This window comes from Echiichthys vipera (assembly GCF_963691815.1).
Source record: "Echiichthys vipera genome assembly, chromosome: 8".
NCBI lineage: Eukaryota > Metazoa > Chordata > Actinopteri > Perciformes > Trachinidae > Echiichthys > Echiichthys vipera.
The window spans coordinates 12,366,813-12,390,279 of NC_139833.1; the positions used below are offsets into that span (position 1 = coordinate 12,366,813).

General features: G+C 41.1%; 3 protein-coding genes across 3 annotated transcripts; 2 read left to right on the top strand and 1 right to left on the bottom strand.

Annotated features, from left to right (window-relative positions):
• Positions 1-2,868: 2,868 nt before the first annotated feature.
• Positions 2,869-5,160, top strand: aicda (activation-induced cytidine deaminase; the record flags this gene model as incomplete). The annotated part of the gene is made up of 5 exons (XM_083917999.1): positions 2,869-2,888; positions 4,215-4,380; positions 4,460-4,742; positions 4,901-5,016; positions 5,110-5,160. 5 exons carry the CDS (start codon positions 2,869-2,871, stop codon positions 5,158-5,160), a joined length of 636 nt encoding a protein of 211 aa, XP_083774125.1.
• Positions 5,161-6,107: 947 nt separating this feature from the next.
• Positions 6,108-13,089, top strand: LOC310950222 (adaptin ear-binding coat-associated protein 1-like; the record flags this gene model as incomplete). Its single annotated transcript, XM_083917916.1, has 7 exons — positions 6,108-6,216; positions 8,274-8,374; positions 8,816-8,920; positions 9,370-9,451; positions 9,562-9,670; positions 10,608-10,755; positions 12,977-13,089. The coding sequence occupies exons 1-7, from the start codon at positions 6,116-6,118 to the stop codon at positions 13,087-13,089; spliced, it is 759 nt and encodes a 252-aa protein (XP_083774042.1). The 5' UTR covers positions 6,108-6,115.
• Positions 13,090-14,523: 1,434 nt separating this feature from the next.
• mfap5 (microfibril associated protein 5) lies at positions 14,524-17,971 on the bottom strand. The gene is made up of 7 exons (XM_083918996.1): positions 17,902-17,971; positions 16,871-16,947; positions 16,727-16,759; positions 16,547-16,582; positions 16,337-16,424; positions 15,209-15,282; positions 14,524-15,116 (listed from the first exon to the last, which is right to left on the bottom strand). The coding sequence occupies exons 2-7, from the start codon at positions 16,911-16,913 to the stop codon at positions 15,004-15,006; spliced, it is 387 nt and encodes a 128-aa protein (XP_083775122.1). The 5' UTR covers positions 16,914-16,947; positions 17,902-17,971; the 3' UTR covers positions 14,524-15,003.
• Positions 17,972-23,467: the final 5,496 nt, after the last annotated feature.

The window sequence follows — 23,467 nt, forward strand, 5'->3', positions numbered from 1 at the left end:
CAGTGCAACTATACAAAGACATTTTAACCTAACTACAAGAATAAAGTGTAAAAGAAGAATAAGTGTCAGGATGTTAGTGTGTTAGTACAGGTTAGATACGGAGAACATCGTCGGCGTGAGATGTAGAAGGACATGCGTGTATCAGATGTAAGCAGACATGTAAACGGGTGTATATGATGTAAACATACAGTAGACTGTATAAGGTCCTAAATGTAAGGATTTGTATGCTTTTATTTAAACCGAATTATAAACGTAATGCCTTTGAGCTTTTATCTACTTGTAACACAAAATAAGCAATTTTGGGGAGTCACTTTGGACTTCACATGAATAAATATTAAATTATATTAAATATTTATTACAAATTACAGTGGAAAATATTTTATGACAAAGATTTAATGAAAACCACAATTTCAAAAACCCACTTGGATATTTGTGTTTTAAAACTAATTTGAATTGCAGATTTGCACAGCACATTAAATACAGTACAAGAATGTGTGTGGTGTGCAGGTGACTGGCAGTTTATGTGAGTAAGTGGGGAAATGCATACAGCCCCAGTCTGAGGCTAACCCTAATATGGTTAGCAGCGATCACGCTCGCATTTCGCATCTCCCTCCTGCTAACCGCGATGTCAGTGTAGCATCAATGTGCCACAGATAAACACCACAGGATGTTTGTACACTGTTAAAGTGTGTGGTGAGGAGGCATCTCAGGAGCGTCTCACCTGATGCGGAGACAAATATAGGCCTACTGCTAACTCCATCATGCAAGCTGTAGTGGAAATTCACTGTCCTTTAATTAACTTTGATGAAAAAGCTGAGACACCCAGTAACATAACAGTGTTGTTACATGCATGAGTAAGTGTGTGGTAGAGTCATTTTCACCTTGTGAAATCTGTATTTTTACTTGTGCCACTTCTTGGTCATCATCAGGTTGTTTCTTCATGACTGTCAAAAGAGCAGACACCTGTTAGCTGGGCCTCTACCCGCCCGATCTGTAGCTATTATTGTTGTCAGGAAACAGATGTGAGTTCACACACTGGAAAGAAAGTCTGTTTGTGACTGTGGTCATGTGCGTCTGCACGGTATGGCTATGTGTGTGAGTGTTTGTGTGCGCGTGTGCAGGGTGTGGGCGGGTGGGTTTTGGAAAGTATGACTTGGCGTTTCCTACACCCGGTTTCTGCCCCTGACGATGGCTTAAATGCACAGCCGTGTCTGGCCATACTGTACTACTCTACCACATACACACACACACACGCACACACACACACACACACACACATCAGAAGGGTGGTAGTGCATGTGAGCGTTCATGTGTGACTGTGAGATGACCTTGGTCAGCTGTGGTCAAACCCAGAGAGCTGGGTGGGAAGTGGTTACGTATAGTTTGGCATTCGATCAGCCTCTTGAAGTCGAGAAAAGACACATGCACACAAGATCAAATGTGCAGAGACATTAGGCTTAGTGCACCGTCAGAGTAATGCAATATGATGTGAGGTCGCCCAGAGCATGTAGACACACATACACATGAATCACTCTAAATGTTGGGGCACCACACAATCATTGGATAAATGAGATAAATTAGTTCCAGATGATGTATAACATATAGACTGTGTTAATGACATGCTCATACAGATGGCTAACACACACATGTGCACATACACACACAGATGAGCTCCAAAAACAGCCACCCTGGGAAACGGTGAATTCCCCAAACCGCAGAGTGCATGAGAGGGTGAGGGGAGTCATGGGAAAGCAGGACGCCTGCATGCAGTGCCACTGAGTGAGCAGACTGGGCCGGAGCTAAAACAGACAGAGCAAAGAAAAAGACGAGAGCAAAATAATACACGTCCTGATTTGCGAGGATGGGTGACAGCATTTGATGGTTCAAAGGCTTATGAGTGAGATTTATCCACACTCTGTGGTTGGTCAGCTGGCTGGCCGTTCTAGCACACACGTAGGGTGAGTGAGGTCGATTACATTTGTGCTCCCAGCCTGACACAGTTTGGGAAAACCCAGATCAGAGGACGAAGTAGGTGTCGGGGCCTCCAAGGTCTGGGGAACGCCTATGGCTCCACCAAATTTTGGGGCCCGGGGGGGGGGGGGGGGGTACGCAGTAAAGCTGAATAGGGGGGATCAGTGGAGATCCCACTGTAGATCAAGGTGAGAGGGTATCTGCCGTTTATTACTTAATGATCTGGGAAACCTAAAGTGTAGGGGCCGGAGACTGGATGAGTCTTAAGTGTTTGGAAAGTTGCAGCCAGTTGGCTCACTTTACTGACGTCTGTGAAAAAACTCCAAAGGTTACAAATCACGTCAAGCACTCCTCCTCTCATGTGTGGTCACTCAGATTAGTAAAAATCTGTGTTGTGTAATTTGCCTCTCCAATAACATTCCTTTATTGCCTTGTAACAAAAGAAGGGTTTTACTTATTAAAATGCTGAAAGCTCAGGAAAACCATGATGCCCCTTAAATAGAATACGGAAAATGAGTAATTTTATTTTATAGCTTTAATTGTTTTGCAGCAAGACAATACAATCCATGCATCTCTTTAGTATCACGCCCCCTCAACTTACTTTGAAAAATCTTTCTGTCTAACCAGAAGCTGCCTCTGGTGTATGCAGGATGTTTATGTTTAGAGGTATATTTTCTCGGTTCCCTCCCTTTAACCCCCCAACGCACACACGCACACACGCACACACACACACACACACACACACACACACACACACACACACACACACACACACACACACACACACACACACACACACACACACACACACACACACACACACACACACACACTTTCGCTCTTTCTCATTTACCTCCATTTATTTTCTGAGTGACAAAGCAAAGCGCGTCTTTCGAAATGATTGCAAAGCTAGACAGGTGAGCAAAATGGATACATTCTACTTATATGATGTATGCGCCTTTCTATTTGACACATATATACGGATTACACATGCTTACTATTGAATGAAAAAGAAGACGTTTTTAAAAAGTGATGACACCATATTTTTAAAACAAAATTCTGTTTTAATAACCAGAGCACTTTACCACCTGTAAGCATTAATAACTGAGGTTTCAGCATTAATGAGGGATAAATAACTGTACTGGTTTCGCTAAAAGTTGTGAAACTGAGAGTGAGAAAAAGAATTAGCAGTGAATGTTAGTCATCTTCTGACTGTCCGTCACTCACATTTGGTTAACCACAGGCTTTACATGAGTTTATTGTGCTAACTTATTAGGATTCAAACTTGAATTCATGTGTGAGTCATCCGACTAATAATAAGTTCAAAAGCTAATTGAATGAGTTTCTTGTCCATGACTTTCCTGGCATAAAATTACTGAATGCTATTGAGATTATTTGTCACTAAAGATCAGCAGCAGCACCTTTGAGAATGGCATTATTACTGAAGAAATGTTTTTGTAAATGCATATGCTCTTTATAAAAAAAATAACTTTAAATATTCTTTGGGTAAACTGCGTCCCATGTGTCATTAGCAGTGGTGGAAAGTACTAAGAACAATTACTCACCTGCTGTACTTAAGTGCAATTTTGAGGTATTTGTACTTTACTTAAGTAATTCCATTTTAATCAAATTTATACTTCTACTCCATTACATTTATTTGTTTATTTTAGTTACTTCTTACTTTATAAAAAAACATATATTATTATAGATTAAGCTACACAGCAGTATATAATAAATAAACAAAATAAGCCCCATCTTTACCAGCTGCAACATTAAAGTGATATTTACATTAAGCTCTAAATAATTATAACTAATATTCTGAATTCTGCATAATGAGTACTTTTACTTTCTGCACTTTAAGTACATTTTGATGCTAATACTTTTTTATGGCCATTTTCAAGCCTTTTTATTATATAGGACGGACAGGAAATGGGGTGAGAGAGAGAGGGGGAGCGGGCAGCAGCAAAGGGCCTGCAGGTCGGACTCGAACCTGCGGCTGCTGCCTCGAGGACCTTTAGCCTCTTTACATGGGGAGACTGTTCTAACCACGCAGCCATCAGCCGCCCCTGATGCTAATACTTTTGTGCTTTTACTTACGTAACATTTCGAATGCAGAACGTTTACTTATAACAGAGTATTTCTAAAGTGTGGTATTACTACTTTTACTTAAGTAAAGCTCTGAGTACTTCTTCCACTACTGGTCATCAGCTAATAAAAACAGCATGTTTATCCCTGTGTCTCAGTGTGCTTTTGCCCCGAAAAAAGTTCATCTTCCATTACAAGAACATGCGCTGGGCAAGGGGCCGGCATGAGACATACCTCTGCTTTGTAGTGAAGAGGCGAGTGGGGCCAGACTCCTTATCCTTTGACTTTGGACACCTCCGTAATCGCAATGGCTGCCACGTAGAGGTGAGTTATGTGGGTCAAGATGGCAGAGCATATGTTCAAGGGAGTAAAAATAACAAGTTGTTCTCTCATTTCTCCCCAGCTGCTGTTTCTGCGCTACATTGGAGCCTTGTGCCCTGGTTTGTGGGGATGCGGAGGTGCAGGGGAGAGGAGGCTCAGTTACTCCATCACCTGGTTCTGCTCCTGGTCCCCCTGCGCAAACTGCTCCATCAGACTGTGCCAGTTCCTCAGCCAGATGCCCAACCTTCGCCTCAGGATCTTCGTCTCTCGCCTTTACTTCTGTGACATGGAGAACAGCCCTGAAAGAGACGGCCTAAGGATGCTGAAAAAAGCCGGTGTGCGCATCACAGTCATGAGTTACAAAGGTGGAGGAATATTTGCATGGTAGAGATATAAGGAGAGAGCAGATGTGTGTATGATTCTAGAGCCAGAAATGAATCGAACGTTAATTTGTTTTCTTTATTACAGTCACTATCTCTGGATGTCAACAACAATGACGATTTTGTTCCCCGTCTCTCTTTAGACTTCTTCTATTGCTGGCAGACATTTGTGGACCGGAAGCAGAGCAACTTCAAGGCCTGGGAAGAGATGCACCAAAACTCTGTTCGCCTTGCCAGAAAACTCAACCGCATCCTCCAGGTAGAAGATTCACCATACTGCATGTGTTTTTTCAATCAACCAATAATGATTTGTTAAAAAAGCCAAAAAACTATATATGTTTTTCCTTCACAGCCGTGTGAAACAGAAGATTTAAGAGATGCATTCAAGCTGCTTGGACTGTGACCTCCCCTGGTGTTAGCATTAAGTCTTTAGAGAAACAGACATGTTGGTGTTGGTCCATCACTACAACTACTAAACTGAGAAGAATGAGAAAAACTGAGAAAACTGCTTTCAAATTGTGGCAAGGCTTACGACATTAGATAGCTGCTGCTTGCTGTGTCTTACTGTTTCTGTAGCAATATGATCATGTGAAATAAAACAATGAGATATTGTGTTGTTGATGTCCTTAATGCTAGCTTTTCATGTATCTAACTGGTGGTGTAAGCGCTACCTACTAGTAAACCTAGTATTATTGTGAGAGAAGGAGCCAAAAATAATAATTTTCTCATCAAAGTGATACCTAACTGATGTTTAAGCAAAAATGCATTTTTCAGAAAATGTGAATATGTACGCATTAGTAGAATAGATGTTATGTAATAGCTTGAGATGTAATTCTCTAATTTTGTTAGAAAGAAAAAGAAACATTTAAATGGGACAAGCGAAGCTATACTCCAGTTGCATAAGTCTTTCCATGAGTAAGTATCTCCTTTGCTATGAAAGCATCTTTTAATTTGTTTATTGGTACATTTGTACCTAATAAATTGGATTCAATCTAAGTAAAGGGTCTGTTGAGGGTTAATTACCTCGTGTAGATTACTAAAGCCTTTCATTAGCTCTTTCAAACCATTGGGGAAAGAAATAACTATAAATCTATATCCCTTGGGTTTGATGGGAAATCCTTTTTATGTAGAAACATCTCATATGATATTATAGTAATGTTCTTTAACACAGAAGCACTCTCCATGACGAGTAAACGGACCTTTGTGAGCAGCAGAGGGAATGCGTCTCCCGTTTGTGCGCAAATACTCCGTCTATTACGGTTCATGTAGCCGTTAACGCCGCACGGACACGCCACCGTCACCCCCACCACCACCACAACCGCCGGCGTGCAGCACCGACTGACTGAGTAAAAGTCAAGATGGCGACCGAGGGTCAGTCCGAGTATGAGTCGGTCCTCTGTGTCAAACCTGAAGTCTGCGTTTACCGTATCCCACCGAGAGCATCCAACCGGGCTATCAGGTGAGGCTGAAGCAGCGGCCCTGACGGAGAGAATTCTGCCGGACGTTAGGAAGCCGTTGCCTCGGCGACCTACCTACCGAGCTCACCCCCTCTAATCACGCAGGCTCAAGTAACGGTTGTTTTCGCTGTGTATTTACAAGGTCATCTTGGAAAAGACGTTAATAACAGTTGGGGTTGTGCACCTGCACTGCGTTAGCTCACTTTACAGGGGACTGGGATGTGTGTTGGCTCCATCCCTGTCAGTGTTGTTGTCTATATATGCTGTTGCAAATGGCACATCAGAGGATAAACAATGCTGGTTAAAAGTGATGTTTTATAGGACAGCTAGCTCCGTAATGACACTTAGTTGTCATGGACGGATTGTGAGACGATGGACTCCTGGGCACAGATGTGTAAGAAGAGCCCCCCCAGCCTGTCTAGGTTTAACAAGCCACCCAAACTCAAAGTCAGCTTTCTTATTTTGTGTCCATTTGTGGTCCTTTTGCGACTCCTTGTAGACATTTTTCATCCGTTTTAGTGTTTCTTAGCGGTGGTTTTGCATACCTATTAAGTGGTTTTACTTTGTTTACTAAGTGAAATTCCGGTGTGAAATCATCCCAGGGTCTTTTTCGGCAAATATACTCACCAAATAAGCCATTTTTTTCGTGTAACAACTATTAATAGTGATATTCTGGTAAGTCGCTAACAGCTGAATGCGGCTAAAACACTGATTAGCTTGGGGCAGTACGGTGAACGCAATAAAATGCAATTTTTTAGTCACTAATACTGCTCATGAGAACATCAAACCGCTGCAGTAGCATGATAAGAGTCCATACACATCAACTAAAGCACCAACAACATAGTTAGTGATCCCGGAGTTTATAAAAAGAGTGTTTTGAAAGACTTACTGTACAAACTGGCCCCTGTACCAGCTCCTTTCATAGTAAAGTCCATTCAAGTCGATTACCAAATGCAATCCAAAAGGTAGGAGCCCATTGATGCTTCGGTTAATGTGTAAGGACTCTTATCAAGCTACTGCAGAGGTTTGGTGTTATTTTGAGCAATATTAGTGGTTAAAAAAGTCGTTTTAATGCCTTCACCGTGCTGCCCCGAGCTATTCAGTATTAGCCGCATTCTGCTGTTAGCGACTATACCGGGATATCTCCGTTAATAGTTGGTACACAAAAAAAAGGCATATGGCATATTTGATGAGTGTATTTGCCGAAAAGACCCTGGGATGATTTTAACGTCTATTTTTAGTCGTTTTGCATCTCCTTGTAGTCATTTTGGGTCATTTATAGTTGATATGTTGGTGTATGTGTATGTTTTTGAAGCATTTCCGTCTACTTTTAAGTCATTTAGCACCTCTTTGTGGTTTTTTTATGGTTTTTTTTTTTTATCTGGGCCTGTGGCAGGTAGGCCCGTTCAGCAATATGTCCATGTTTATTGTGCTCCAGAGATTCTCATATGGCTTGTCGGGATCTTTTTTAAGTAGTAGGCAGCATAGCAGGGCAGCATCCCTGGAGCCGAGAAGAAGTCCTGCACAAGGACACTTCAGCAGGGGTAGATGCTGTTTGATGACAAGAGGCTTTAAAATGGGTGAGAAAAACTGAAGGACAGTTTTGTGCTTTCAGACACATTTTATTATGTATTTGAGTGACCGTGTAGGAGAAGCTGTTGTGTTGATGTAAAGGTTGACATTGAATTGCTTACCTCTAGTTTTCATTGGCTGGTGCTGCCGCTGCATCTGACCTCCCAAAACAGTAGCATATAGGACCCAGGAGACACACGATTGGTTAACCAGTCACCGTATGTACAGTGAGTAAGCGTGATGATGTAATATTTCAGCCTTAGGTCTGATGCCTCAGTCACGTTTACATAAAAAATACCAAAAATAGAGCTACAGTGTGTGTCAGTGTTGGACGAATCATAACAACAGACACACGCACACAAAACGCGTCAACATCAGTCTCAAAAAAACGCTGCCACCACTTAACCTACATCAAACTACACCTCCCTGACGCCCTGTGTGTGTGTGTGTGTGTGTGTGTGTGTGTTTGTTTGTGTTTGTGTCCCAGGGCTGCAGATTGGAAGCTGGACGCTCCCGACTGGACTGGACGCATGCGTGTGACGGCCCGGGGCAAAGTGGCCTACGTGAAATTGGAAGATAAAATATCTGGTGAGAGAGAAGCAGACAGTGCTGTTGTTTACTGGCACTGTCGCTGTTGTTAATCATTTCACTGTCCGCCCCCCCTTTCTCTCTGTTACTCATCTATTCCAAGGTGACCCAGCCCATGTCCAAGCATGCAGTTTATTTTGACGCAAACAGACTGGTAATCTCTTTCTGTCTGTGTCTGTGCATTTCACTTATTTGCATGCTTGTTGTCCTTAGATTATACTTGATATTTACATGTTTTTATATGATCTGAACGCTAGAAGTTGGATCCATCTTGCCAAACATTTCATTTCTGTCCCCATTTTAAATCTGAAGGTTTCTAAGTTGAGTTTTGGCTTAGTAAAAGTGAAACATGTATTTTTTCTCTTCATGATCCAGATTCCAAGGGGACCATTTATGCCAAATTTAGATAATGAACATATTTCTTTTGTTCTAAACTAACAGGGGAGCTGTTCGCCCAAGCACCAGTGGACGAGTTCCCCGGTATTACAGTGGAAACAGTTAGTGACTCAAGCCGTTACTTCGTGCTCCGCATCCAGGATGACAACGGTTGGTATCCTGTTTGTTGCTAAGCTATAAATATTTTTGTAAATGTGCTTATAATTTAAAACACGTTTTAACAGAATGATCCAGAGCAGTATATTTGAAACTGTTCTATTGTAGCGTGCAGATTATTGTGAGAAACTGTTATCCAAGTTTCCAAGGTGATGTATTTAAATGTCCTGATTTGTGACTTTAAAACCAAAAGCTGTTAATTTAATCACATGAAAACAGAGAAAAGTAGGACGTTTTCATATTTGGGAGGCTGAAAACAGCATTTTCTGCCAATTCTTGCATGAAAAATTACAACAATCAATCAATTATCAAAATAGATTATTGTTTCTGTCATTTGATTAATCGACTAGTTGATCAACAGCTTTGGCGTGTTTTTGTGTGTCCTACAGTACCTTGCAAACCTCTTGCACAACACTAACTCTTGTTTGTTCATCCCCTCATAGGCCGAAGTGCATTTATAGGCATTGGGTTTGGAGACCGAGGCGATGCCTTTGACTTCAATGTTGCACTTCAGGACCACTTCAAGTAGGCAGCTGCTTCATAGTGTTTCACAAATCATAACTAATGCAATAATGCACTTATGAATATTAGTTTATTCAACTATCTTGTGATCCTTTTTGTGTCCTCTTCTCCAGGTGGGTGAAACAGGAAGATGAATTTAAAAAGGAGGCGCAGGCTCCAGACACCACCCCTAAACTGGACCTGGGCTTCAAAGAAGGACAGACCATCACTCTAAATATTGGGGTAACCTTATATATATTCAGTTTAATGTTAGAACATTAGTGGAACAGCAAAAGTCCTCTCAGCTTTTACAATTGAACCGACAAATGTGTACTGCTATTTTAACATTTTCAACCAGGGTTCCCGCAGATCCTTAAAAAGTCTTAAGAGTCATTGAATGCATTAATCTAAAAACAAGGTCTTTAAAACATCTTAAAGCAATTCTTACCTTTCTTGCATTTTTACACTTTCCTTTTGTAACCTGTAAATGCTCCTAACAAGTGGATGGCAAACTAAAGTGTAAAATAAATCCTCCCCTACCAAACTCAATCATCCATCGCTCTGTTTCACCTGTGCTGCTCATGCTGCAAATTCGCTAGTAGGAGGTTCCACTTTAGCAGGCATTCCAGTGCACGTTGCCTAGTTGGAGGTCCAAAACTTCGGACCTCCCATGGCATTTCTCTCTCAATGCCCGTGTCGGGTGAGGATAGGGTCAGAGGTCAGGCAGGGGAAAGAGGGTGGGACTTTGGAGGGAAGAGCTGAGTGCTCTAACTGAGACATGCAAGAAAGGTAAGAATTACTTTAAATCAAACTTTTAAAGGTCTTAAAAGGTTTTTTTTCTGACGTAATTAGTCTCAAATTTCAACTGGTAACATTTAGCTTTTTAAAATATTTTACCAAATGTATTTCGGCGTTACGATAGCAACACAACGGTCATATGGTTGCAGCCCAGGACGCGCACAGCAGATGCACGCTGTTGTTTATTGTGAAATTGGTCTTAAATTTCTTTCCATCCGGCATTGAAAAGGTCTTAAAAAATCTTGAATTTAACTTGCCTTAAGCTCTAGGAATCCTACTATATCTCCCTTGATTTGTTTACTCTGCAGTCTTGACAAGAAATCTGTGAACTTGTATAAACCCACACACTCACCCACTCTTTTCTTAATTTTACCTTTTCCAGCAATCAAAAAAGAAGGACAGGTCTCGCCCGCAGAGTTCAGGTGGCTTTGGGCTTCTTCCACCTCCTCCTGGGGGCAAGTTAGCCCCACCTCCTTCAGCCAGATCTACCAATCACAACACAGAACCATCTGCCGGAGGGAGTGACACTGGTAGGTAATTGTAACTCTATAGTATGGAAAGCAGGCAAGGTCATGCACATACTGTAATTGCAGTCTGCCTTAGGGTTGGGCGATGAAATTTATGATATCCTTTTGAAATAGTCACTTTTTTTGTTTTACAGCCCAAAATGATAATACATAAAAAATATATTTTTGCAGCAGGATTCACACATTTTGCCTTACAACATTCAAATGGGTATCATAACTTTCTATAGGCAATGTACGTGGGAACCAAACAGACTACGAAGTACGTTCGTGATTATACCAGTAGCTCTCTCTCTCTCATACACTCACTCTCTCTGACTGTCTGTCTCTCGGGTGCGTGCTGTCCAGAGGCAGTACGCACCTACAGCAATCCAAACTCTTGATTTTGGGAAGAAAGTGACAGCCCAAGTTAGGGCTGGGAGATAATTCAATACGATCGTTTATAGCCTCTTAATGGAATGGTGCTGTGATTAAATCATACATCGCAATGTTTTGTTACACAGTTAACATAATCAAAATTGATAATGAGCACATACTAACTCAAAATTTTCTGAAAATCGGAAATATTTTGAGTTTATATTTTGCACTTAAGTTCTTAAAAAAGGAGAAAATACTCACCATGTTTTGAATTTGATATAAGACGAGGCTTTACCATGTGGCTATTTGATATAGACTAATTATTCACTGAATTACGACAGGCCGTGCTTTATTGTAATATATCGTTAACAAGATATGAAATCGGCTGTATTTGAATAGAAGATTTTCTGTCGCACTTGGCAAATCAGTCTGCACACTGTTGATAAATCGGAGTTGTTAAGCACACAACGAATACCTTTAGCGCCACTGAAAGCCTGCACCCCAGTGTTGGTTTGGATGATCATCACGATGTTGGGCTCAGTGGTCATCGGCGATGGCTTGGCCCAGCACTCGTCTGCCTCATGCTTTGTTTTCTCGGTTATCCTTCAGTCACACACGATCACATGAAAGTAATTTGATGACTTAAATGTACGTCAAGATTAAAAAATGTGGAATCTGCAGAAACGGCTCAGCCCAATCTTAAATCAATCTGCACATAATTCATTTTCTGTAAGTCTGAAGAAAACGTTAAAAATTATTACCCTAGTCATCCAGCAGGTTGGTGTAGATGGGTGCAACCGTTTGACTTACAGCGGGACGTAGACTGTGACCTCAGAAGTCATACTGAATGAAAGTTCATGTTAATGGTCAATATAAAGCAGAGAAAAATGATGATTTTGTTGTTGAAAGCTTGTATTTCTTTTGCCCCACTGGGCTGGGACTGTTGTAAAGCAGTTTCCAGTGGAGCACTTGTATCCACAGTCTTTACAATGAAAGTGGTGAGTGCAATGTTATGCTGACCTGTAGGAATAGTAGCCAAAACTATGACAGATAGACTCCAGTTGTAAAATACTGGAATTTTCCTTTTAAAAAATACTGTTGCCCCTGTCCTCTCTGGCCCTCTGAAGTATAAACGTTTTTACACCAAAAATCACACCCATTTACCGACTCACAGAACTAGTGGTTTTCCATGCACCCCCTCGTGGTGTCCAGTCATGCGCACAGTTTCGGTTTCATGCGCTGAGGTCTGGTGATGCCTGCCTCTGAGACGTCAGCAGCCGAACGTGGGGTGAATGGAGTTTTGGTTGTGTTGCTCAAAGCAATGAGCAAATGATTGATCACAATCACACAATGACCACAAACGATTTCTAAGGATAATCGGCAGAACTTCACTGCCAACAGTTCATTGGAGCTTCTATCTACCAAAGAAATAGTGCCCTACAAACGGAGTATTAATAAAAATGTGTAGATTATCCAGGGTAAAGAGGAGACTTTTGAGATTATGAGGTTTCATTAATCAGCACAAATGAAACCCCATTCATCTCCATTGTGTTTGGCAAAAGTTCAAGAGGTTGATATATCAGAAACTGAAACTATCTTCGTGGCTAGGTATAACTAAGTTCACTGGGAAAGTACTGTATGTTCATTCCTAATTTGTGTGAACAAGCAAAAATATAATTTCAAACTTCATGGTTGATTAAATAAAATAGAGATTATCTTGCTATTACAATAAATGTCTAATAAAATCCTGTCCAAAGTTACTGGATTTTTCGACTGATGAGAAACAAACTGTCACATCTCAAATCTATATTTTTAATACTTGCTCAGAGGTGCATTATGTTTGTGTTTTATTCATTTTTGTATCCACCAGGTTTTTTGCTAGATCTGGACACCAGTAACTCCAACTCAGTGGCTCCATTCAACCCCGTCACCACAAGCAGCTCTGACCTGTGGGGAGACTTTGATTCTGTATCCCCGAAGTGAGGACGGATGCATATTGTTTTTCTCCCTCTAATCTCTCTGTAAACTAATGCAGCTCTTTTTGCAACTTTTGTTTTTCACCGTTATGGGGTCCAGTATCTCTCCCTGCCAAGCAGGGTAACCCCCTGTACTCGTTTGTTTTAGTTCACGCTCTCATGGCCCAGACCTCACATCACACTCACCATCTCCATCACTTCTTCCCTCTCTCCTTATGTGAATCCACTCTAGCTCTCCAGTTTTCATTCTCCTTTTTTAATTCTACTTTTGTCCTTTTTCTCCTCGTCTTAATATTTTATTTGCTGATTTCTGTCGTAGAGAATACATAATAGAAATATGAGCAAGGGAGACATAATCAGAAACGTCTGAGGATGAAATCTAATTAAATATAATAATGAATAAAATTCCTGTACAGAGAATATTTATTTTAAATGTATATATTGTCGGTAGTTTGAAATTATTGCCGTTGTTGTTGTCACCTGTACGTCCTGTGGCTTGTATGATCTCCAAGTCCCAGCAGTGGGACTGACTATATGCACTGACTGGCAGTCTACTCTGTCTATGTAGTTAGTAATGCGTAAAGTCTGCACTTAACAGGGATTGTTCAAATCTTAGACTTAGGTTAAGCTGAAGTTTACCACAAGAGGATTTTTACTTGAAAGAAGCTGATTCACAGACTAGTTGTGCTCTCTGGCGCGCTCTAGCGGCTGTGCAGCACCATTTTAAGAGGAGATGCAGCTGTTGAACACATATTTCACTGGGGATGGGTCCTTGCCACTGAGGGCATTGTTTGAACAGTGAAGCAGTACAAAGAGACAGGGAAGTGGGAATGTTTGATGGGATAGGGTGTTAGCAAAAGAAAGAGAGGCATGAAGTGCTTTAATCTTTGCCTCAGGGGGAAACAGAGATGATTTAGTCCATGTTATGTCATCTCTACTCAGCCCAGCGGTTAAAGCTGCGACTGGTGAGTCATTTAGGTCACGACCTCTCTCCTCCTCAATGAATAGGTCTGTGTTTCTGCACCGACCCGTCAGTCTGGGGAGAGCTTCACCTCCTTCTTTCTTTGTGAGAAGGTAGTCAGGCCGCAGACCTCAACCACAGCATGTTTTACTGAGTTTTAATTGTGAACTTCAATTCCATGTCAAGATATAATGTTATTAATGGTATTCTGATGCAGACCAATGCAACGTGGGACCAGTCTGTGTTTGATGCAGTGTTGTGATATTGTCATGATGGATTACGTTGCGCTGATTTTCACATTGCACGTGTGGTTTGATGATGGATGTTGATTGGAACACACAGACACTGTGTGAGTGTAAAGCCCCAAACAATGTTTGTCAGTGTTTGTTTACTGTTTAAAGTATATGCATCTCTCCCAAATGTTACTTGTTATTCAAAATGTATATGTAAATGTATATGCAAAGAAAAACATAAAGATATCATTCAGTGACCATAACTTTTTTTGTTGTTTTATTTTTTGCCTGAATAAACAAATCAATAAAGAAACAACTTGTGAACAAAGGTAGTTATACATATCTTTTTTTCAATAGTGCACATTATACTGGATTTTCAAGGAGTATGCAGAGTGGGTCTTTCTTTGTACAATGAAATGACTCAGTGCTGCTATAGGCCCATTACTACAGTACCTTAAATGGTTCGTAAACCGTGGAAGATATGATCTGTGTCAAAAAACACACCGATGAAATGAGCTTCAATATTCACACACACAAAAGACTAATACATAAACATAGATATGACTCAGCACGCTTGTGCGTATGTGTGAAAAAGAGAGGAAAGACCCCCAGGTGTTGAGTGGTGGATTTATAGTGTTATGGGCTGTTTTTATGACGACGTCCCTGCTATGTGTCTCTAAGAGAGGCTCCATCCTCACAGGTGGTCACAACGCCATCCTGGGCCCCATCAGGCCTTGTTTGCCCAGGTTTTGGGGTTGCCACGGAGATTGAGACAGCGTTTCCTATTATTTGACCTCTCAACGCGCCTGGGCCACCCGGCCCTCTCTCTGCACAGTTCGGCTGTAGTGTGCAAAAGGCACAGATATGATTTATTAATAATAAATGCATTATAATGTACCCAACATGCTTGTTTTATCTGTGGACTGTCTTACCTTTCAGGTACTCATCCTGTTGGCACACTGTCCTCATGCAGATCTCTTTGTTGATCACGTAGACACGAGGAAGACTGCATCGGAAACAAGAGTAATCATTAAAACCATTAGTGTTGTAAAAAGAGCTGCTACATAATGTGCTACTGTGCTACTGTAAGTATATTTGCCTGACCATGGCAACATGCTTTGACTTAAAATCCCCTAAATAATTTATTCAATCAGCCTCTTATTATGAGCAATATAGTCTGACATGAACATGTTTTATGCCAAAGTTAGAAAAGTGTTGCTTTGATTTACAAGATGTCTGTCTCTGCTCCTGTCTCTAAGTGGGCGAGGTGATGCGCACCAATCAGTGCTTATCAATATTTGAATCAAAACCTATGGACTGGGCCACTTTCTATGTCCACATCCACAAAGTCCTGATGATATATAAAAGGATGTTTTTTTCTGAATGTTAATGTCCATTGTGGCTTATTGAGGCTTGAATATTTAAAGGTTGTAGAAAGTGGGATTTCAATTTGTTGAGTTGCTGCATAAATACTGTGAAAATATCAAAACGCTCAATCCACAGAGTAATGCACACAACCCATTTTCAGAAACTGTGCCTTCAAACGAGCAGGACTTCTGCACCGTTGTGGTGTCACATCTATACTATTTAAGGTAGAACGTGCTGTTACAGTGTCGTCACAGCCACTCCCCGGCTGCAATGACGCTGCAGAGAGCGCAGATGTAGAACATCCAGAAACACTGACCAAATAGAGCAGACTGGGCTTTTTCAAAAGGGGTCTTAAAGAGACAGGCGCTGACAGAGGGTGAATACAGGTATATTACGACAGACAGTATGAATAAATGATGTGGTTTTTGAACATCAAAGCATGTAAACATGTTTAGTAGAAACCAAGAATACACATATGAACCTGAAAATGAGCGTAATATGAGGCCTTTGTATGTAATAGTTAAATACCTTTGAAACCATGTTTTCAGGGGCTTTAATGGGAATTATGAAGGCAGGAATTTTAGTTCTATTTTCACATTGTGGTTTCACTACATTTACTTTATTAAAGGGTCTGAGTACTTATTTAAATTGCTAAATTAGTACTGCTGTTCTGTAGAAAGATTGCACAACACCTGTAGATACAAAGACCACCAATACATCTCTTGATAGGCCGGTGAACCGAGTACATCCTGGTGCAAGGATACATCTCCTCCCTACAGTCTGCAGAGACAGAAGCGACAGGACATATTTAACTCGTATCATTCACAATGACAAGATGAAACACATAAGACTTTCAAATTATGAGGCAGTTCAGAGGTCACGTCCGATCTGCTGTCACTCACTGGCCGGCAAGGTGCCTCCAGGTGCTTCAGTGCTCTCTAGAGACAAGGAGAAGAAAAAAAAATCAGATTGGGAAAACATCTCTCCAGTGACCCGTTGCAGTGACTCACAGACTGACACATGTCACGCAACAAAACCCGTCCTGATCTACAAAGTGTGACTTATGAGGAGAAGAACATTACCAGTCTGCTGGGCTTGGGCTACAGCTGTGAGCGCTGTGGAACAGAAACCACATGAGGGGAGTGTTTCGCAGCATAAAAACAAACACACAGCGACTCAACCGTAATTAAACAAGATGATTTGTGTGTTCTGTTTGGCAGCGTTACCGTGGAAACTGCAGAGGAGCAGGACCACTGGAAGGCCGCCCATTCCTTCAACTTGTAAGAGGTTGAGCTTTTACGAGCTGCAGGAAACCGAAGAGGAAAAGAGTCCGGATGATTTCACAGAGTGGAACTATTCAATATCCTCACTCAAGATTTTTGATGCTGTTTATGTTTCCTTTAATCTCCTCGCACATAAATGCTCCCAGGTCACTGTAATGTTTTCCCTCCAGCTAAAATCACAGAGAGTGGTGCTGTGTTTTGGATAAATTGTCATCGTTAAAGAGGAGTGCCTGATGTCATTTGGCTGTGGAATAATCTGCGCTACAGTTTAATTTGTGTAGACTTTGGACTGCGTGTAAATAACCAGATAAAGTAGCAATGGAGAAACTAAGAAAAAGTTTTAAATGACACTTTGAAAATGTGTTTTTCTCCCTGTACGCAGTCCTTTACCCTTTCTCCTCTCCTCTCCCGCCCTGCATCATTCCTCTTGTGATGTGTCAGTGTAACTTTGGAGTCCAAGACGTGAGTTCTCTCAAAAGAATGTGTTTTTTTTTGGTGCCCTATTTGAACGCCCCTCCGCCCCTCCTCTGGTACTGGCGCACATTCTTTTCCAGCTTTCTTTTCATAGAAAATATTACTGCTTTCCAACTGCACGGTCATCACAAAACCCCTCTGAGCACTGACAGTTTTATCACAAGTTGTGCCTCCAACACATTTGCAATTCCTGAAATGAAAGAAAACAACAACAAAAACTGGATTGTCCTGGTTTAACTCAGTGCATGCATCTGTTGCAGTTTTTTCCACTGCTTTTACTTGCAACCACACATCGCACCACCGCACATTATAAATTATGAAGTAAATCAGTCACTCAGCCAAGCATTCGATCTTACATTTCATGTTCACATCTAATCAATAGGAAATGTCCTTAATATGTTTGGATGTGCGATATACTGCCTCTGCAAATGCTTATCTGTGTATTCCCTATAATATGAGTTGAAATCAGGTGAAAAAGAAGATAATTGACTTGTACTCACAAATTTTGGTGTTGTCCACAACTGCTTTAGTTTAGTTTTAGGAATCTTTTGTCTTCTCTTCTTTCCCCTCCTTCCCTCTCCTCCTCCCTCCTCCTCCTCCTCCCCCTGTCCTCCTAACATCACAGTTTTCTTGCTTTTTATTTTTTTCCCTCCTCCAATTTGGTTAAAAAAACAAACAAAAAAGGTAGCATTTGGCTAAAAGCTGATGTCTTTCATGTGGAGAGTTGTTCCTCTTGTGCTGACATTGTATTAGACAGATATACAGTTCCAGCGGCTGGTATCTTAGAGTCTCAAGGCAAAAACATTCAGACTGCCAATCACAGAAAGTAGAGCAATTGCTCTTGTTCATTTAATAGGCTACATTAAATCTGCAAAGGCACACAAGTGAAGTACGACTTGTATGAGTCTTTGTCAACACACTTTTTTCCCACAAATACATTAGGTTAACTGTATTTATTTAAGATGACGAGATCAGAGATGCAGGACTGTCTGATCATATGTGTGATTGTTTCTTAGTTACGTTTCTCCTGGAATCTGCTTGGATTAGTTGTCATATAAAAGGTGAAAATGAAAAACTGGATCAGAGGCATTAGACCACAGTGAGACTCAAATTTTATTTTTGCACTGCTCAATTAAAGCAGCAGGTGGAGCAGTGCACTAAGAATATGGCATTTGGCCTCCATGTACGATCCTATGTAGAGGTCAGTCAAACAAAGTAACTGAAGAACAGTTCATGTTCAATGAGCCATGCTGACCCAGGACTTGTCTGCTGGGATAATCAGTGACACGTCTGAAACACGATTCACCTCCGAAAGTCATGTGTTGCATATCCTGAACATGTATGATTTCAATTCTCCATGGAAACCACAGTCTGTTCAATGCTTAATTCGTTCTCAAATGAGGAGTTAAAATGAGTAGAAATTGTTTAAGTCATGTATTAAGCAAAAAACACCAGATATTCGGTTTTATAACTCTGTAAACACAACATCTTTGGATGGAAAGAGACATTTGAAGAGGTCACCTTCAACTTGAGGAAGTGGTGATTTTGTGTTTTATTTTCTGACATCAGGGTAAACTAGTAATCATGCAAAAAATACAAATACAGACATATTAATTATTATGCCATTTGTTGCAGCTCTAGTTTAACTTATTGTCAGAGGAATAAATAAAACCTGTTCTGTTTGTGAAGAATTTAAAACAGTTGTTTAAGAAGATGAAATGTATTTAAAGGGCTCACACCTGCCTTTAACCAGAACTAGATTTTTCACATTATTCACATTTTTTTTCTCTGTGTGGTTTTGGAATTTTGTGCATTAACAATAAAATAACTAAGTTTTAACTTTTCAAGAGTACTTTTTCCTGCAAACATATTTGCCCGGTGGACCTTTGAAAATGTCACCAAAGGTTTGTGACTCATGATAAGAAGCCCAGCAACTCATCTGCTCTCCTTTGTTGTCTTTTAGGACTATCTCTAGTCTCATTTTGCAAGTAACTGTGCCACATCTATTTCTCTTTTTTAGATATAGCACAGTTAACTCACTGATCAACTTCAACCATTGGAACATAAGGGATATAACACATGTGAAGACAGTTTATGTTCGCAGGTGTATGTACCGTATAATTAAATATTTGTCATCTCTGACCCACAATGACTTAATTATGAGTTGACATAACTATATTACATCCTTCAAATATCCCACGGGGCTATCTATGACATTTAAAAAATGACCCTTTGTCTCAGAGGCTCTTTGTGATGCTTTTCATTGGGACTGTCCCTGTGGGACTAGCTGCATCGGGAGGGAAACTTGACTCTGCATGGACTCGACTAATATAAATATTGCTGCACATTCTCCTGAAGTCACAACTCTCACTGGCTCTCACCCTAGGGAAGGCCTTGTCAGTTCAAGAGGGAGACACTCATCATCCCCTTGACATAACGGGGTTACACAGACTCCAGGGTGGTTGACTGTGGTGTGTCCCTAACAAGGTCGACCGAGCGAGGCCGATGACAGTTTGACAGATGGAGGCAGTGTAAGCAAAAGGAGGCGGAGAGGAGCCAAGATGGACGATAAATCCTTTGAACATGTCAACCTGCAGCTCTGCCCACGCTGCTGTGGTGTGAGCAGAGTGGGGCAGAGGGGAAGAAAGACAGCAAAGAGTAAAAAAGTCAGGTGGTGGGGGATCCAGAAAGCAACGCAGAATAGCTAAGGCAAACATGCCAGATAGTAAACACATGATAATCTCTCAACTTGTTTATTAGTTAGACAGCAATGCAAGAGGCATGCCAGCTCTGCAATACAGTAATACATACTCTCCTACCGACCTCCTTTTCACCCCAACACTCCTCCCCCACTCTACTTTTCTCCCTTTTACTGTCTGGCACACACACACACACACACACACACACACACACACACACAAACAAACTTACACACACACACACACACAAAAAAACTTACACACACACACACACACACACACACACACACACACACACACACACACACACACTCTCTCTCTCTCTCTGCAGCCGGTGAACTCTCCCCTCAGCACATTGCAATTCTCAGTAAAAGATCCAGTGTTGCTCATCAGGCATTCTCACTCTGTGAAAGTGATAATTTGAGGCTGTTCTGGTGAACTGGTACCATCACTCTCAATCCTGTTTAAGCAATTAAAAATTAAAGTAGTTGAGGGGAATGGTGACCCAAGTGTTTTGCTCCACTGCAGGGATACATTTCAGACATTTGACCATATGAAATCTTATTTTGCACCACTCCGCCTATCAATCTAGCTCTTATATCGGCCTCCATCTTTGCAGCGATCACTCTCATAACATTTATCAGATATCTGTCTAAATATCTGTTACACCTAACATACATTTCCAGCTGGTTGTCTCTGCATCCTTCACCCATGCGGCCTGTGGTAATCTGTGTTACAGTGAGAAATATCTAAGAACATCAAACTCTGTTCTGAACACAGAAACATGGGAATTTAGCGCATATAAGATATAAAATATACATTTTGGAGGTGCTTTATATGCAGTCAATGTGACACCATGCCTTCACGAAGTTTAAACTTTTGTGCCATAGTGAGCTTCATTTGATACTGCCAGCATGAAATCTGAATTTTGCTGACATTATAAATCTAAATCCGATGGTCTCAGGTTTCAAGATTTAAGAGTGTGTCTTTCCCCTTCACAGATGTTTAAAGGTCCGTCCGTGACTTGGAAGTACAGACCAGACTTAAAGTAAAATGAGCTGCTGACATTGCATTTGGATTTTAATGAGCACCTGCGTTTATAGCTGTCCCTATTTCTCGTGTTTTCATCATCCCTCCTATCTTTCCTCTTGGACCTCGAGCAGATTTGTACCTCGATCAGCATCTTAGCTTTTGGCACTCTATTGTCTCTGTGGTCCGTATCATGTGTTTCCATTTGTCAGAGCAGACTGCGGTCCACCATTAACCTCCCAAACGAGTGTCACATAAGCCCTGTGCCCTATGTTTCCCGGGAAACAACACATCCCAACAACAGCCGGAGAGGCTTTTAAATGTAAACATACTTCACTATGGGATACAGCTATAGTAGTAGTTCTTCGTTCATGTTACCGGTGACTGAGAGGGAAAAAAGATCCATAGAGGGAGTGAATGAAAGGGAGGCAGCCGCCACAGTTGCACAAAGTACATGTGACCGCAAGAACAAAGATGAAAGAGAAACACAAGGCCTAAGTGGCATGAGAGGAGTGGCGCAAAGGAAAAGCAATCAGCAAGAGGGATAAATAGAGAGAAGAGACGAGGGAGTTAAAAGGCAAGATGGGTCACAGTGTTCCATCAGATTGTGCTGTTACAGGCCTGCAGGCGCCAAGGCACCCTGACTTTTGCATTTGGAGGGCTGTGGAGCGCAGATAGTCAGAGGGAGGTGATGATGTGCATGGTGTGTAAATAGATGGGTCTGGGGTTTATTTATAAAACCATCTGGAGTGGCTCTCAGCAGGGGTTAGCACAGGCCCCATTGACACACACACACGATTGCACTGCGCATTAGCAGCTTGCTACCAACAGGGAAACACTCCAACTTGAAATTGAGATATTGTGCACACTGCTGTGTGAAAGTAAAAGTATTTTTTTTTGTGTAAGTCCTATTTTTTACTTTCTGTTGCACACATTGAAAGTGCTGCAATTGACAAGATGATCGTGAAGTTGAAATGATGAACTATCCAAACGAGACCTCCTCATTTTCACTACAAAACCAGAATAAATTATTGCAGCGCAACAGGTCAGATGAGGCAAAGCCAGAGGAGGCTCGGAGGAAATGAGAGTCACTGCATGTGTGCGCATGACTGTGTGTGTGTGTGAGTGTGTGTGTTGCAGCCAGGGGAGACAGCAGTCTCTTTGATGTGACGGCGCCGGCTCCTTGTTAAACACAAAACCACCAATAAGAACTAATACAAAACTACACTGTATTACGATAAAGGCTGCTAGTCTGTGGAACAACTGTGATGATGAGATGAATGAATGTGCCAACACATCAAAACCAAAAAAACTCTTAGGAGCTGGAGCGCTAAATTTCGGTTTTGTTTGTTTGTTTGTTGTTGTTTTTGTTGTTGTTGTTGTAGTTGTTGTTTGTTTGTTTTGTTTATTGTTTTGCTGTGATTTGTCCGACTGATTCAGACTGAATCTTTACTTTGTTTATGATAAATAATTAATAATTATAATAAATAAGAGGGGGTAGGACCAGAAAAGTTTTTATTAATTTTAGAGTCATGTATTTATTGCTTAGGATTCCATTTGACTATTTTCTTTTTTGCTTTCTTTTTAACTGCTCATACACTTTATTTAGTTGTTTTTTTTTACATGTTCAATGAAGATTAATAAAATAAAAAAAACATTAGGAGTCAACTGGTACACGGGCCATTTAGCTGATTTTCAGCTTGTTCCACAGTAGTCTGAAGCTTGCGTGCCGTTGGGACATGGTGCAAGCAATACCAAAGCATTCTTTTGGCGGCACTGCAAACAGGAATGCAGGTGATTTTTCAAACAGTAATTTTCAGTGTGACAGATGTAGGACAACTGTCCCCACAAACAGCACAGAGGTCAGCTGGCCACGCGTGCACATTTCTCGTGAAGTTTCTTTTACTGTCAACACGTCAATCAGTCATGTATCCAAGTACAGTAAAATATACCCTAATAAAGGTCATTTCAACTTGTGTTGTCTCACAGTGTGAATAAATGTCACGTCTCTCCCATTGAGGTAGTGTGTCCAGGGTTTGCATCACGCAGACTTGGATGAAGATCACGCTGGTATCACTATCAGGCTGTATTGTTCAGTCCAATTTTAGATTTGTGCTGTCTGTTCTGCAACACCTGTTGCTTCACCCACATCAAAGATGTCACATCTTTCCATAGGTACACTTTTGTAGAGCCTCTTGTAGAGGTTTCATAAGGTGTCAATGATTATTTATCAATTATTAAGTCGTTATTTTGTCATTTACACATAATTGTGAAGTTATGTTTAAAAAAGTTGTTGCCTGGTTTATAGCTCACATTGTTGTCGTACTAAATTATCAAA

Coding starts and splice junctions, on each gene's coding strand:
- mfap5 (XM_083918996.1), bottom strand. CDS start 16,913: ATGGGCGGCCTTCCAGTGGTCCTGCTCCTCTGCAGTTTCCACG. Junction 16,583..16,726: donor AGCCCAAGCCCAGCAGACTG/GTAATGTTCTTC, acceptor CCTTGTCTCTAG/AGAGCACTGAAGCACCTGGA. Junction 16,425..16,546: donor TGGAGGCACCTTGCCGGCCA/GTGAGTGACAGC, acceptor CTGTCTCTGCAG/ACTGTAGGGAGGAGATGTAT.